Source organism: Mustelus asterias, chromosome 7 (assembly GCF_964213995.1).
Source record: "Mustelus asterias chromosome 7, sMusAst1.hap1.1, whole genome shotgun sequence".
Classification (NCBI taxonomy): domain Eukaryota; kingdom Metazoa; phylum Chordata; class Chondrichthyes; order Carcharhiniformes; family Triakidae; genus Mustelus; species Mustelus asterias.
The window spans coordinates 14,809,697-14,826,971 of NC_135807.1; the positions used below are offsets into that span (position 1 = coordinate 14,809,697).

Genomic DNA, 17,275 nt, shown 5'->3' on the forward strand with positions numbered 1-17,275 from the left:
TGGACTGTGGGAAGAAACTGGAGCACCCAGAGGAAACCCATGCAGACATGGGGAGAACGTGCAGACTCCACACAGACAGTGACCCAAGCCGGGAATCGAACCGGGGTCCCTGACATTGTGAGGCAGCGGTGTTAACCAATGTGCCACTCCCCCACCTTGTCCTGTAACTCTGCACATTCTTCCTTTTCAGATAATAAACCCAGTTCCCCTTGAATGCCTCGATTAAACCCATCTTTCATTTTAATCGAATCTGTTAAGATCCTTACCCTCCAGAATCTTTGTGTGTGTCAAAGAGTAGAAATGTGTATCCAAATGAGTCTGAGATTTGAAATGACACGAGCTGAGACAGGAATATAAAACTATTTATTAACGAACTTAAAATTTTATTTCTATGCCAACAATGTATTCTCAGTAAAATTAATAAAACCCTGAAATACAAGATAGTTTAAAAAATAGGACCTTTTTTTAAAAGTAGTCTGTGTATGTCTCTGTTGACAGACTGTTAGACCATGCAGTGCTGAATTTGATGATTACTAAAATGAAAACCAGTTACAAAAACATTTAGGTTTGGATTCAAATGTTTCAGGATGTTGGGGGAGGGAGTCAAATTGATCTTTGACAATAGTGTATGCCAAACAATCCAGTGCCTGCTTCGACTGGCACCCAATGTCGGTGGGGGGGGGTGGTGTAGTGGTCATGTCACTGGACTAGTCATTCAGAGGCCCAGGCTGATGATCGAGGGACGTAGGTTCGAATCCCACCATGGGATTTAAATTGGAATGTAAAATCAGTCTCAGTAATGGTGACAACTAGCACTGATTGGTGTCAATTCACCCTTTAGGGAAGGAAATCTGCCAACCCTTATCCAGTCTGGCCTACACGTGACTCCAGATCCACACAATGTGGTTGACACTTAACTGCTTCTGAGATGGCAAGCCACTCAGTTCACAGAGCAACTAGGGACGGGGAATAATAAATGCTGGCCTTGCCAATGATGTCTACATCCCAGGAAAGAATAAAACAAAAATATCCCTAACCCTGATAACGGAGCACGGGCTCAGTCTCCCTCTCTGTGAACTCCCACCCAAGACCCATTTAAATCCCACAAACACACAAAAACAAATCTGATTCGACCGGTTTTCACGAGTCATGAACTCTGCAACTAATCAACAGTTGAAGTTGAGAAAACGCATATATTAGGCCTGACTTTTATATTCTCCATACGTAGTGAATTCTTTTTTTGAATTTGCTGAAATACTGGCTGGAGGACGAGGGATTAATTATTTACTGAAGTTTTGAAGAGTCACAGTCTTAGTTCCGGGTTTTTTTAATGCACTCCCATCACACTCCAGTTACTGTGTCAGCACCAACCGAACAGACTGTGCGGTGGTGGTGATGGGGGGACCAAATGTATCTGTCAAGAAACCAATGGGGGTGGCCGCAATATTGTCTGATTTAGTTCTCCGCTGAGGTCAGCGTAGAACCAGCAGTCCACCAAATTCCGCGTACCTCGCTCCCTCACCAGTCAGTTAGGTTACAATTATCCCCATCAGTCTGTCCAAACATTAAATGTTAACAGTAGAAAATTAGACCAACACAACTCAATAGAAGATGAATATTGTTGATTCCTGCAGGGAGAGTGGAACATTATACGACCAGTTCACTTGTGTTACATTTTTTTGCTATAAATCACAGCACCAGACGCTGTGCGGAGATCGTAGCAGCTTGTCACTCTAAGTTATTTTTAAGATTCAACAGTGTGATTTCTGCTATGGTCCCACCGGTGAACACTCTGAATTGGCCTTTCTTTAGGCAGTCAGTTACTTGTGCCTTCAGTGCCGTCATCCCGCTCGTAAGCCACCGGCTGTAGTTCCTTGCTAATCCGACAAGCCATCTCACTCGTGCCGGCTGCCACCACCCTCCGAGACATGAGGTCTAATGGTCCTCCTGGAAACAAGAGAACTACAACTGATGTCGGCTCGGTAATGGCAGGATGAACTTTCCACAAATTCATAATCAAACTGGACGTTGGTGAGGTCACACTGGTACAAATAGCAATCTGTTTGCTACCAACACTCCGTTTAGCTCAATGACTTCCACAAAGCAGTGGAATCAAGAAGAGGAAAACTGGGAAGGAGCGAAGAATAAGGGGATGCAAATGATACTATCGACAATTGACTGTTGCAAAATGACCTGGGCCGAAAATCTGACCATTACATTGGCTACTTGTCTATGATGGTTTTCCTCGCTCTCCATTCCATTTCATAGAATCCCTACAGTGCAGAAGGAGGCCACTCAGCCCATCGAGTCTGCACTGACTCTCCGACATCTTAACCAGCCCATCCTGCGCTCTGCCCCCATGGCCCCGCGCTCTGTCCCCGTGACCCCGTGCTCTGCCCCCGTGACCCCGCGCTCTGTCCCCGTGGCCCCATGCTCTGTCCCCGTGACCTGTCCCCGCGGCCCCGCGCTCTGTCCCCGTGACCCCGTGCTCTGTCCCCGCGCCCCCGCGCTCTGTCCCCGCGGCCCCGTGCTCTGTCCCCGCGGCCCCGTGCTCTGTCCCCGCGGCCCCGTGCTCTGTCCCCGTGGCCCCGTGCTCTGCCCCCGTGACCCCGCGCTCTGTCCCTGTGGCCCCGCGCTCTGTCCCCACGGCCCCGCGCTCTGTCCCCGTGACCCCGTGCTCTGTCCCCGCAGCCCCGCGCTCTGCCCCCGTGACCCCGCGCTCTGTCCCCGTGACCCCGCGCTCTGTCCCCGTGACCCCGCGCTCTGTCCCCGCAACCCCGCACTCTGTCCCCATAACCCCATGTATTTACCCTGCTAATCCCCCTAACCTACACATCTTGGGACACTAAGGGTCAATTTAGGGCATGGCCAATGTACCTAACCCGTGCATCTTTGGACTGTGGGAGGAAACCAGAGCACCCGGAGGAAACCCACACAGACACGGGGAGAACCTACAAACTCCACACAGACAGTGACCCAAGGCTGGAATCAAACCTGGGTCCCTTGCACTGTGAGGCAGCAGAAGCAGAGTTCAATAGTCAGCTTCACCTACCTGCTGTGTCCATCATGATCCCTCCTGCCTCCCTCACAATGACAGCGGCAGCAGCCATATCCCAGCAATGGAGGCCAAACTGGTAAAAGGCATCGACATCACCAGCAGCAACATGGCACAGGTCGAGAGCTGCGCTTCCTACTATCCTGATCCTGGGAGTCACAGAAACCACAAGAAAGAAATCACAGCAATTACTCTCAAAAATCCTCACTGCCCTCCTAACTTCAAGGAACATTATTCTTACTTTAAAGCTATTGGAAAATTGAAGGTCCTTGTTTTTAAAAAAAATAGAGGAATAAGGTGTTCTTCTTGCGCATTGACATGTTCGACTGACTACCCACAGTTTCAAACTACAGATTGTAAGGAGGGATCTTAAAAACAGGATTATACATAAAGGGTATATGTAGGGCAGAGATTATTTCTGAAAAATAAATCACTGAACTCTATAAAGCTACATAACTCATGTGACGATACTGTGCCTTTAAGAAATGTATTTGTGTCATGTTTCTTGTGCAGGATTTTGTCTTTTTAGAGTCAGTTCTTATTAACCCTGTGCTACTTTGTCCGTAACCGGCAGCCCACATGTTGATATTGCAGAAGCATAATTGATCCGAATTGCTGGAATGTTTATTTTAGTCTGGGCTGCTGCAGTGAAGTTATTTTAATGTTTTCCCTGGGGTTTTTCAATGTGGGGTTTGATTTGGTTGACTGACAGGAAAAATCACGTGACTGGGTGGGGCTAGGCTCACAAGAGTGAAACAAGCTCAGTTGCTGCTTGGGATCTTTAGAGAGCAGTAGCTCTCTTCCTCTCGCTAGAGATTGGAGTCTGGGATTGCCAGAAAATAGGTCTCTTTCTCTGAAGTTCTGCTTTTGAAGATGGATCTTTCTCTGGAGGCTGCTGTATGGGAGTCAGAAGACAGGTGTCTTTATGTATCCCTGTCCAGAGGTGGTAAAAGGCTGGAGGTCTAGCACCCACGTAAGCCTATGTGTTTTGTGCTAACTGATTCTGAAGAGGGATTCATGTCTGTGGGGATATTGCTTAAATTAGAACTATAGGGATAGCTAGCAGTTAAAGAATTATACATTGTCATGTTGAAGTATTTCAATAGATAAAAGTTATGTTAATTATTTTTGTTATATTTTAGCTGTGTTAAATAAAGTTTGTTTTAATAAAAACTTCCTAGTGTGTCAATCGAATCATACCTGGATGCTCACACTAATGTCAAAATCAAAAACAGTTGGAGTCTAGGCTAACTTCATATTATACCTGGGAGCTTCTGATCTCACTCAACAAACAACAAGTTGTGTTTACATCATGCCTTTAACGTAGGAACAGTAAGCCAAAGCCTTGAGGGAAGTGTAATTAGATAGAAATTATCACTGCGCTCAATAGGGAAACATTAGGAAGGTGATTAAAAGCTTCTACAAACACGTGGTTTCAAGGGGGTCTCAAAGAAAAATAGGGAGGTAGACAGATGTAAAGGCCTAGGGGAAGAATTCCAGAGTTTAGGGCCTGTTCGGCTGAAGACATAGAATCCCTACAGTGCAGAAAGAGGCCATTCGGACCATCGAGTCTGCACCGACAACAATCCTACCCAGCCCCTATCGCCGTTACCCCGCTACTCCCCCAAACCTACGCATCCCAGGACACTAAGGAACAATTTAGTATGGCCAATGCACCTAACCCGCACATCTTTGGATCGTGGGAGGAAACTGGAGGAAACCCACGCAGACACGGGGAGAAGGTGCAAACTCTGTATAGACAGGGACCCAAGCCGGGAATCGAATCCGGGTCCCTAGCACTGTGAGGCAACAGGGCTAACCATTTGTGTCACTGTGCTGCCCATGGCCATAGTGTCAGGCAATGAGTATGCAGGGGATGCACAGAGGGTCCGAATTGGAAGAATGCAGAACTCGGAGTATTATGATACTAGAGAAGATTACAGAGCGAAGAAGGGATGAGGCCATAAAGGGATTTGGACAGGAGGATGAGCATCTGGCATTTGAGGCATTGGGACCAATGTAGATCAGTGAGCATGTTGGTGATAGCGAGTGGGACTTTATACAGGGTAGCACTTGGAAAGCAGAATTTGTAATAAGTTGAATTTTATGGAGAGAAGAGGAAAGGAAGCCAGGCACTGGTTTATAGTCAAATCCAGAGATGATGGAGGGTTCTGGAGGCAGGAGACATCCTGGCCACAACTTGCTCAGTAAGAGTGGAGCAAAGCGGAAGCAGTCCAAGCGATGTACCCATCCGAGGAGATCTACTGAAGGAGGATGGTGCATTTAGGCATGTCAACATCGACAGAGAGATCAAGAAGGGTCTCTTCTTGACCCTTCAGGAAGAGACCAGACACAAGGAATGGCATTCGCAGCTGGTGCAGGCTGCAGCACACTCATAATTCTTCACATTTTCAAACAAAGAGTTGCAGGAAAGGTGAGGGTGAATTGGGAAGAGACAACACATTCAACAACTTTGGAGAGGAAAGGGAGGTTGGAGATGAGGTGGCATTTTGCAAAGATAGAGCAGTGTGGAGGGTTGCTTCAGAAGGGGTGATGATGAAGCCTTGCCGAGTTTGAAAGGATGGGGGTAGTACTTGAGGTGAGAAGCGCCATTTCCAATGTTCATAAGACCATAAGATATAAGAGCAGAATTAGGCCATTTGGCCCATCGAGTCTGCTCGGCCATTCAAGTATTCTGATCTGATTCTCATCACCATTCTCCTGCCTTCTCCATTTAACCCTTGAGCCCCTTATTGATCAAGAACCTATGTCAGGAGGGACAGCATATAGTCACCACTTTAGTGAGAATGAGGCCAAGAGCCTGAGAGGTCATGGACAAGATGTGCTTGGAAAGTGCACGATTGAAAATAGTTGAGAAACAAGAGAAATAAGCAATATAACAGGTCAAGGAATAAGACCAAAAAACAGCGAAGTACACAGCAGGTCAATCAAGATCTGAAGACAGAAACATAGGTTACTGTTTTGGATAATACCCTCAAACGTCTTGTTTTCATAGACATAGAAACATAGAAAATAGGTCAGGAGGAGGCCATTCGGCCCTGCACCACCATTCAATGTGATCATGGTTGGTCATGCGCTTTCAGTATCCCACTCCCACTTTCTCTACACGCCCCTTGATCCCTTTAGCCACAAGGGCCATGTCCAGCTCCCTCTTGAACATATCTAATGAACTGGCCCCAACAGTTTCCTGTGGTAGAGAAGTCCAGAGGTTCACAACACTCTGAGTGAAGAAGTTCTTCCTCATCTCAGTCCTGAATGGCTTACTCCTTATTCTTAGGCTGTGACCCCCAGTTGTGGACTTCCCCAACATCGGGAACATTCTTCCCGCATCTAGCCTGTCCAGTGCCATCAGGATTTTATATGTTTCTATCAGATCCCCTCTCATTCTTCCAAATTCCAGTGAGTACAGGCCCAGTCAATCCAGTCTCTTTTCATGTGTCAGTCCTGCCATTCCAGGAATCAGTCTGGTGAACCTTTGCTGGACTCCCTCAATAGCAAGAATGTCCCCCCTCAGACGAGGAGACCAAAACTGCACACAATACTCAAGGTGTGGCCTACCAAGGCCCTGTATAACTGCAGCAAGACATCCTTACTCCTATACTCAAATCCTCTTGCTATGAAGGCCAGCATGCCATTAGCTTTCCTCACTGCCTGCTCTACCTGCATGCCAACCTTCAGTGACTGTTCCACCATGATACCCAGGTCACGTTGCACTTCCCTTTTTCCGAAACTGCCACCATTCAGATAATAATCTTCCTTCCTGTTTTTGCCACCGAAGTGGATAACCTCACATTTATCCACATTATATTGCATTTGCCATGTATTTGCGCACTGCGCGCTCAGCCAGCCTGTCCAAGTTACCCTGCAGCCTCTAAGCATCCTCCTCACAGCACACACTGCCACCCAGCTTAGCGTCATCCACAAATTTGGAGATATTGCGTTCAATTTCTTTGTCCAAATCATTAATGTATATTGTGAATAGCTGGGGTCCCAGCACTGAACCCTGCAGTAACCCACTAGTCACTGCCTGCCACTCTGAAAAGGACCCATTTATTCTCATTCTCTGCTTCCTGCCTGCCAACTAGTTCTCTAAACACGTCAATACATTACCCCCAATACCATGAGCTTTAATTTTGCTCACTAATCTCTTGTATGGGACCTTGTCAAAGCCTTTCGAAAGTCCAGATACACAACATCCACTGGTTCATCCTTCTCCACTCCACTGGTCACATCCTCAAAATATTCCTGAAGATTTGTCAAGCACGATTTCCCTTTAGTGAATCCATCCTGACTGGGACCTATCCTGTCACTGTTTTCCAAATGCTCAGTTATTGCATTCTTAATAATTGACTCCAGCATTTTCCCTACCACTGATGTCAGGCTAACCGGTTTATAGTTCCCGGTTTTCTCTCTCTCTCCCTTTTTAATAAGTGGGGGTACATTAGCTACCCTCCAATTCACTGGAACTCTTCCAGAGTCTATAGAATTCTGGAAAATGATCACCAATGCGTCCACTGTTTCTAGGGCCACTTCCTTGAGTACTCTGGGAGCAGAGCATCAGGCCCTGGGGACCTACTGGGTTTTGATCCCAGCAATTTCCCCAATACAATTTCCTGACTAATAAGGGTTTCCTTCAGTTCCTCCTTCATGCTCGACCCTCTGTCCCTTTGTATGTCTGGAAATACTAGCTGACCTGCTGCTTGTTACTGTTTTGATTTCTGATTTGATTTGATTTATCATTGTCACATGTATTAGTATACAGTGAATCGTATTATTTCTTGCACGCTATACAGACAAAGCATACTGTTCATAGAGAAGGAAAGGAGAGAGTGCAGAATGTAGTGTTACAGTCTTAGCTAGGGTGTAGAGAAAGATCAACTTAATGCGCAGTAGGTCCATTCAAAAGTCTGATGGCAAATTCTTTGCTACAGTCTTCACAAAGGAAGTTCTGAGAGAAACAAGTTTTAGTGAGGAGCTGAAGGAAATCAACACTGGTAGAGACATGGTTTTGGGAAATTGATAGGTTGAAGGTGGATAAATCTCCAGGTCCTGATAATCTTCGTCCCAGCATACTTAAAGAATGGCTTGATTTGATTTGATTTATTATTGTCTCATGTATTAGCATACAGTGAAAAGTATTGTTTCTTGCGTGCTGTACAGACAAAGCATACCATTCATAGAGAAGGAAAGGAGAGAGTGCAGGATGTAGTGTTACAGTCATAGCTAGGGTGTAGAGAAAGATCAACTTCATGCGAGGTAGGTCCATTCAGATTTCTAATATCTGCAATTGTTGTTATTTCTATGATATTTGTCCAGATTACGCTGTGTGTGAAGAGACACAGAAATGGGAAGAGAGAATGGGGAGGTGATACCGGTATTATGGCAGCTTTCTGCGTGGTGGAAACCGAGGGCTCAATAGGGGAAAAGAGTCAATAGTGAAGAGTCAGGAAAACATTTGGAATTTAGACGGGGCCTACTCAAGTGACACTCGGAGCAAAAGAACTTAATTCTCATTTATACTTTCTAAACCTCTTGAATAAATTACAGTTTTATCATCCAAACCTAAACATCCCAGATTCTATTCTGTATTTAAAAGGTTCTGTGAAGGGTTCACGCACATTCTCTCTTCCACCTTCTTCCGTCGGGAAAAAGATACAGAAGTCTGAGGTCACGTACCAACCGACTCAAGAACAGCTTCTTCCCTGCTGCCGTCAGACTTTTGAATGGACCTACCTCACACTAAGTTGATCTTTCGCTAGACCCTAGCTATGACACTGTAAGAAGTCTCACAACACCAGGTTAAAGTCCAACAGGTTTATTTGGTAGCATGAGCTTTCAGAGCGTTGCCCCTTCAGGTAAGTGATGAAGGAGCAGAGCTCGTGCTACCAAATAAACCTGTTGGACTTTAACCTGGTGTTGTGAGACTTCTTACTGAGCCCAACCCAGTCCAACGCCGGCAACTCCACATCATTCCTAGCTATGACTGTAGCACTGCATTCTGCACTCTCTCATTTCTTTCTCTTCGAACGGTATGCTTTGTCTGTATAGCGTGCAAGAAACAATACTTTTCACTGCATACTAGTACATGTGACAACAATAAATCAAATCAAATCATCTTTAAATCAATTACCGTAGCAGGAGCAAGTAATGTCTTAATTGAAAAAAAATCATATTACAACTTATTCAAAGATTGGTTAATAACCGTGTCATTTTGACTTTCTTACCCATGTGCTGGCACATTTAGTAACCTCTCCATGTTATTAAACAGCATCTTTACTGCTACAGGATCCCGAATTGAGCCAAGTTCAGTTAATATCAGCGCCTTTGACAGGTCTGCAAAGAGAAGATGTCAAACTGTTCAGCGAACTCACATTGACCTGGCTCAGAAGTAGCATTGCCAACAAGACAGCACGTCCAGAACTTAGCTCCAAGGTCCCTTTGCACCAAAGTGTCCTCTCCGCATTGCCTGCTCTGCCTCGGGACAAGTGAGCTGTCCTGTCAAAACACTGGGGGCCCGATTTCACCAAACATTCGCGCCCGGAAATACGGATGGGGGGGATATATATTTTGAAATATTTTCCAAAATTTCTGACTGTCAGGTTTTTAGTTCCTGCGATTATAATTTTGACATTATCTTCCAAAGGGAATTCCTCTAATTCTGTGCAATGTTCAGATGAAAACAAGATTTAGTAATCTCCTTGAATCTTATTTCCAACCAAGTTCCACCACGGGGCCAATGCTGCCAAGTTCACCACAGGACTCTGAACATTTGAGCATCAACAATCCAGTTACAGATCACAAATGTATTATACAGGTCACTAATTGCTCGCTAGGACACTGTAGTTTAATTACCTTTCCCATAGATAATTAGGCAGCACAAAGAAGATGCTACATTATTTGCAGTTTGCAAGATTCTCCCAAGTCCATCCTCCCCCCCTCTCTGCTCTCTCTGCTGTTTTGTATTTCGCGCCCGGGCGCGCTGCTTCGGATTTTTTTCAAACTGCGCATGCGCAGTTCAGAGCTCCGATCGGTCTGGCAGCGCTAAGCCCCGCCCACAGCGCGGTTCGGACTGGAGCCGGCAAAACACGTATGGGCGCGCTGGAAAGAGGATTCCAGGCTCGGATCTATTTGACGCCCTGATTCGGCACCTATACTCAAAATGGTAAAATCAGGCCCTGGGTGTAAGTGTGCAATGACAGGGGTGGCCTGGGCATTGCTGTGAACTTAAACACTGACCTTTTCATCTCTGCAGCTTGGGTCTAAATACAGGTCAGGGCAGTGCTTTGAAAACCTCCCTCTGGGATTACCAATTCACCCGGAATCTAACACGGGTTATATGTGAACTGGAAGAAATGCTTTCTCACCAGTGCACACATCTGCCTTTTTGTTGATTATTTAAAAAAATAATTACATGGCAGTTGTAACACAGAAACAGGCCATTCGGCCCTATTTGTCCATGGCCCAGACAAGCCCCCTTTCATGCTCCCTTCATCCGACTCCCTCTATTTCCATATAAAATCATCAAAGTTTGGGAAAAGAGCAAAACAAAATTCCTACTGGCACAATAAATACTGTATTTATTTATTGTTATCTTTATTTACATTGGATTGGAGAGTGGAGGAAGGCTGGGAGTTTACCTGAACCTTTGCTGATTTGACTGTGGAGTAACAGGACTGGATTACACCACTCGGGGCGGGGGTGGGGGGAGGGGGGGGGCATGAGAAATCCAGCAGGCTGCCAACTTGCCCACCCCTGCCCACTCTGCAATTTTAGCAGCAGCAGGAAGAGGGGGGGGTGACCTCGGGTGAGCTCCCTGCCCGTGGGCCAACTAAAGCCCTTCCAGCAAGGGCGGTCCACACCAAATGCCCAGCTTGAGGTTTGCCCATGAGGGAAGCTGGCAGGCATTGGGAAGGGGGTGCTAGGTGGAGGGGGATAGAAAGATAGATGGAGGTGGGAGGGCAAAAGAGATATGCGGAGTATCCCCCTCAACAGGGTCCCCACAAGGTGTAACCTCTTTGCACACTCTCTCTCCCCCAGAGACCCTTCTTCCAATGATCTCTCAAACCCCTGCCCCGAACACCCCCATCCCCCCATTTACAAAGACATGGTTCAGTCCAACCCATTGCCTCAAAACCCGAGTGCAGTACCGACAGTGACCAGCACTCCAGGTGGTGCTGCCAGCACCGGAGGGCTGCTTCTGATTAGGCTCTTATTTCCTTATCACTGTAGGTTTATTTCCCTCAAAAGTTCATCCAATTCCCTGTCCAAATCATTCATCATCTCCGCTTCCAACACCCTCGTAAGCAGCGAGTTCCAAGTGCATTGAAAAGTTGTTCCTCACAGCCCACCCTCCCGCAATTCTTCTGTCTCCTCTGGTTCTTGTGGCATCAGCTAATAGGAACATTTATTGTCAAGCTGTCATAATCTTGTACACCTTTAGCAAATACAAACAACAATAAAAAGTACAGCACAGGAACGGGCCCTTTGGCCCTCCAAACCTGTGCCAATCACGATGCCCTAACTAAACTAAAAAAAAATCTTCTGCCCTTACTCAGTATTCCCTCTATTCCCTCCCTATTCATGTACCCATCCAGATGCCTCTTAAATGTTGCTAATGTTCCTGCTTCCACCACTGCCTCTGGCAGCGCGTTCCAGGCACCCACCACGTGAAAAACTTCCCCCGCACATCTCCCTTAAACTTTCCCCCCTCACCTTGAACCTGTGCCCCCTTGTAATTGACACTTCCACCCTGGGAAAAAGCCTCTGACTATCCACCCTGTCAGTGCCTCTCATAATTTTGTAGACCTCTATCAGGTCTCCCCTCAGCCTCCGTCTTTCCAGCGAAAACAATCCTAGTTTATTCAAGCGCTCCTCATAGTCAACACCCTCGAGACCAGGCAACCATCCTGGTGAACTTGCTTTGCACTCTCTCCAAAGCTTCCATGTCCTTCTGGTAGTGTGGTGACCAGAACTGCACGGAATGCTTCAAATGCGGCCTAAACAAGGTTTGATATCTTTTTTTCTTCAAGGAGAACATCCCACTTTACTTCGACTTGATCCCTCAGCCCTGGAACCATTCTGGTAAATCTCTGCACCCTCTCAAGATCCTCCTAAAAAGACGTGGTGACCAGAACTGGACACTAAACTCTAATGGCTGAAGTAGAGCTTCATAAAGGTTCAACATAACTTCCCTGCTTTTGTATTTAGACCAGAATTCTTCGTTCTTGCACTACCACTGCCAGCGAGAATGGAGAATCTGGGGCTCTGCCAAATCTCCAGTTGCTGCAGCGGGACTGGAGAATCACAGCTGCAGGCGAGCTTGGAGAATTCTGGCCTTAATACCTCTACTAATGGAACTCTAGACCCGATATGCTTTGCTAACTGCTCTCAGTGAAGCATTGCTCTGCATATTGGCTTGGCAGCCCCAGTTTCTTTGCTGCCCATCAATTTCTATGACAGTCATTCTCATCTTGAGATTAGTTCCAGTTCTGGAGGTGTTGCAAGCAGGTGAATGTACCGTCAAAAGCAATGCCAAGAAGTTTTGGCAATGGGTTATGGATGAGTGGTCAGCCACAGAACATTAAATTCATCCCTGGCCTTGGAGCTGTTGAGGTGGAAGGCTACAATGATGGCAACATTTGGTCAAAGTCTCCATTTTCTGGAGTAGGTTTCCCAAGAAATAGATCTTTAGTGAACGTTTTCTCAATGTCTCGAGAACCCTGGAACACCAGTGCTAAATTGTCAGCATAAGCAAAGAGCTGTGACTTTGTCATAGAGTCATGGAGATCTGCAGCACAGAAAAGGCAAAGATAAACCACCCAACTATTTTAATCCCATTTTCCAGCAGTCAGTCTAGAGCCTTGTCTGTCCTGGCATCGCAAGTGGACATCTAAATATTTCTTACGGGAAGTACGTGGGAGGGAAGTTACTGCTATTAATTTAAAGTGAGCCGGTGTGAGTGTTACTGCTCAACATGGCTCAGGAGCCAGTGGTAGATCTGTGTCTCCGGGAAGGAATGCACAGTGGCACAGCTGTTAGCACTGCTGCCTCACACCGCCAGGGACCTGCCAGGGACCTGGGTTCGATTCCCGGCTCGGGTCACTGTCTGTGTGGAGTTTGCACATTCTCCTCGTGTCTGCGTGGGTTTCCTCCGGGTGCTCCGGTTTCCTCCCACAGTCTGAAAGACGTGCTGGTTAGGGTGCATTGACCTGAAAAGGCGCCAGAGTGTGGCGACTAGGGGATTTTCACAGTAACTTCATTGCAGTGTGAATGTAAGCCTACTTGTGATGCTAATAAATAAATAAAATAGGATTATCTCTGGAACGTTGAGACCAACACAGCTTGAGTGGCTTCCTGCGTTGGACATATTGAACCTCCTGATGTCCGCAGGGAAAACTTCCTTCTCGCAGAACACCACCAATTGAAGCTAATGAAACGCTCACATTAAAACCTCACACACTCCCATGGCCCCCACTCTACACCCTACATGCTCACAACAGCCCTCCTCAACCCCTGACTGACTGTAAACATCACCAACCGTGACCTGATAACTGGCCCGAGTGGTGAAGGCCCAGCTTTCTATCTTCCACTGAAAATATGTCCAACCCTCGGCTGCTGAGGGCGGGTCAGGGAAGATCTGGTCACTTGCTCCACAGATGGACCATGAGGAGTAGGTCAGATTGTGGCTGTGCCCATCGGATTCAACCACTGCCCACCTACTGAACTCCTGCCCTGACGGGGGCGGTTTTATATCCGCATTTGCTGTCAGCACAAACGGCGACTTGGGCGCAAAAATCTCAGGAGAGCAGGAAAACGGGATTCCCGCCGGCGGGATCTAATGTTTCCATTCTTCCCGTCCCTCACCGGTGACGTAACGAGGTTCCGTCCCCATTTCAAAACAGTTTCATAAGTTTTTATGCGATTAACGGGCTCTCCTGCTGTATGTTCATGGACAGCTGAAGATATAAATTCATAGAATCCTACAGTGCGGAAGGAGGCCATTCGGCCCATCGATTCTGCACCGACCACAATCCCACCCAGACCCTATCCCCGTAAACGCATATATTTGTCCCACTAATCCCTCTAACCTATGCATCCTGGGACAGTCAGGGGCAATTTAGCATGACCAATCCACCTAACCCGCACATCTTTAGAGTGTGGGAGGAAACCAGAGCACTCGGAGGAAACCCACGCAGACACGGGGAGAACGTGCAGACTCCACACAGACAGTGACCCAATGCCGGGAATCGAACCAGGGTCCCGGAGCTGTGAGGCAGCAGTGCTAACCACTGTGCCACCGTGCTGCCCACCACTGTGCCACCATGTTCCCCCGACATTTCGAATCCCCCTCCCCCGCCGGGTTTATCACAGGTATTTAAAAACATGAGGCAGTCGAAGAGGAGAGGGCCCCTCTGGGGAGCTCCATTGGGAGGCGTTTCCCTTGGGAGGGGTGGAATGTGGGAGGGGTGGGGGGGCCTGTCCTGGTGGCTTGTGTTGGGGGCAGGAAGAAGTTGGAAGTTGCCACGGTGTACGTTCCCCATATCTGTTGGCGGGGGGCCGTTGAAGAGTTTTTTCTAAGCACAGGGTGGCCATCTCTGGGCTGCTCCCAATGCCTCGTGCCAGTGAGGCTAAGAATAGGGAGTTGGTTCAAATGAATGCCTGGCTAAAGGACTGGTCCAGGAGGGAGGGCTTTATTTTCATAGACCAATGGGAGGTTTTCAGGAGAGGATGGCACCTGTACAAGAGGGAGGGGCCACAACTAAGTTGGAAGGGCACAAATATCCTGGCTGGGAGCTTTGCTAATGCAGTTCGGGGGGGTTTAAACTAGTATGGCAGGGGGGTGGGGATCAAACTATTAGGTCTATAAGTGTGGTGGCTGGGGACGAGCTTGGGGCTGGGACAAGGCTGGCAAAGAAGAAGAGCACTCTGGGGGAGGACGACCTCACTGAGCCTGGGGGTCTGGAGTGCTTATACTTCAATGCAAGGAGCGTAGCAGGTAAAACAGATGAACTTGGGGCCTTAATGCGCACGAGGAATTTGGATGTGGTTGCGGTGACAGAGACTTGGTTGAAAGAGGGACAGGATTGGCAGCTGAATATTCCAGGGTACAAGTGTTTTAGGCGAGACAGAGGAGGGGCCAAAAGAGGTGGGGGAGTAGCGGTATTGGTTGGAGAGCATATTACAGCGGTGCAGAGGGAGGACAATTCGGAGGAGTCGTGTAGCGAGTCACTCTGGGTGGAGCTTAGAAACAGGAAAGGCGCAGTCACTATGTTGGGGGTGTACTACAGGCCCCCCAACAGCCCAAGGGAAGTGGAAGAATGGATATGTCAGGAGATACTGGATAGGTGCAGGAAATATAGGGTTGTTGTAGTGGGAGACTTCAATTTCCCTGGTATAGACTGGAAATCGCTGAGGGCAGGGACTCTGGATGGTGAGGAATTTGTAAAATGTGTACAGGAGGGTTCGTTGGAACAATATGTGGACAGCCCAACTAGAGAGGGGGCTATACTGGACCTGGTACTGGGGAATGAGCCCGGTCAGGTCTTCAAAGTTTTGGTTGGGGAACATGTGGCAAATAGTGACCACAATTCTGTTAGCTTTAGGATAGTGATGGAAAAGGATGAGTGGTGTCCCAAGGGTAAGGTGTTGGATTGGGGGAAGGCTAACTTTATTGGGATCAGGCAGAAATTGGCAGCTCTTGATTGGGAGAGGCTGTTTGAGGGTAAATCCACATCTGGTATGTGGCAGTCTTTTAAGGAACGGTTGTTAGGGCTACAGGACAAGCATGTGCCTGTAAAAAAGAAGGATAGGAAGGGTAGGATTAGGGAACCGTGGATAACCAGGGAAATTGAGGGACTGGTCAAAAGGAAAAGAGAGGCGTATGTTAGGTCCAATCAGCTAAAAACGGAGGGAGCTCTGGAGGAGTACAAAGAAAGTAGGAAAATACTCAAACGGGGAATTAGAAGAGCAAAAAGGGGTCACGAAATGTTCTTGGCAGACAGGATTAAGGAGAATCCCAAGGCATTTTATTCATACGTTAGGAACAAAAGGGTTGTTAGGGAAAAAATCGGACCTCTCAGGGACAAAAGTGGGGACTTATGCTTGGAGCCCAAAGAGGTAGGGGAGATCCTAAATGAATACTTTGCGTCGGTATTCACAAAGGAGAGGGATGTGTTGACTGGGAGTGTCTCGGAGGGGAGTGTTGAACCGTTGGAGAAAATCTCCATTACAAAGGAGGAAGTGTTAGGTTTGTTAGAGAATATAAAGACTGACAAATCCCCAGGGCCTGATGGAATCTATCCAAGGCTGCTCAGGGAGCCGAGAGGTGAAATCGTTGGGCCTCTGACGCAAATCTTTGTCTCGTCACTGGACACAGGTGAGGTCCCAGAGGATTGGAGGATAGCCAATGTGGTCCCGTTATTTAAGAAGGGTAGGAAGGATAACCCGGGTAATTATAGGCCGGTGAGCTTGACGTCCGTGGTGGGGAAGTTGTTGGAGAAGATTCTTAAAGATAGGATGTATGCGCATTTAGAAAGGAATAAACTCATTAACGATAGTCAACATGGTTTTGTGAGAGGGAGGTCATGCCTCACTAACCTGGTGGTGTTTTTTGAAGAAGTGACCAAAATGGTTGACGAAGGAAGGGCCGTGGATGTTGTCTATATGGACTTTAGTAAAGCGTTTGACAAAGTCCCTCATGGTAGGCTAGTGAAAAAGGTTGGATCCCATGGGATAAAGGGGGAGGTGGCTAGATGGGTGGAGAACTGGCTTGGTCATAGAAGACAGAGGGTGGTAGTGGAAGGGTCTTTTTCCGGCTGGAGGCCTGTGACTAGTGGTGTACCGCAGGGCTCTGTATTGGGACCTCTGCTGTTTGTGATTTATATAAATGATCTGGAAGAAGGAGTAACTGGGGTGATCAGTAAGTTTGCGGACGACACAAAACTGGCAGGACTTGCAGATAGTGAGGAACATTGTCAGAGGCTACAGAAGGATATAGATAGGCTGGAAATTTGGGCAAGGAAATGGCAGATGGAGTTCAATCCTGATAAATGCGAAGTGATGCATTTTGGTGGGAATAATGTAAGGAGGAGCTACACGATAAATGGAAGAACCATAAAGGGTGTAGAGACGCAGAGGGACCTGGGTGTGCAAGTCCACAGATCTTTGAAGGTGACGTCACAGGTGGAGAAGGTGGTGAAG

General features: G+C 47.3%; 1 protein-coding gene across 2 annotated transcripts in view; it reads right to left on the bottom strand.

Moving 5' to 3' along the window:
* Window positions 1-344: 344 nt before the first annotated feature.
* The window catches only part of LOC144495576 (inositol monophosphatase 2-like), a 51,519-nt gene continuing 34,588 nt past the window's right edge, over window positions 345-17,275 (bottom strand). Inside the window, exons 6-8 of one of the 2 annotated variants that reach the window (XM_078215710.1) lie at window positions 9,301-9,409; window positions 3,053-3,204; window positions 345-1,947 (exon numbers count right to left, since the gene is read on the bottom strand). In XM_078215710.1, coding sequence (XP_078071836.1) covers window positions 1,817-1,947; window positions 3,053-3,204; window positions 9,301-9,409 — 392 coding nt within the window. In that variant the 3' untranslated portion in view covers window positions 345-1,816. Of the gene's footprint in view, window positions 1,963-3,052; window positions 3,205-9,300; window positions 9,410-17,275 lie in introns of both variants that reach the window. The other variant, XM_078215709.1, reaches the window with a different exon arrangement.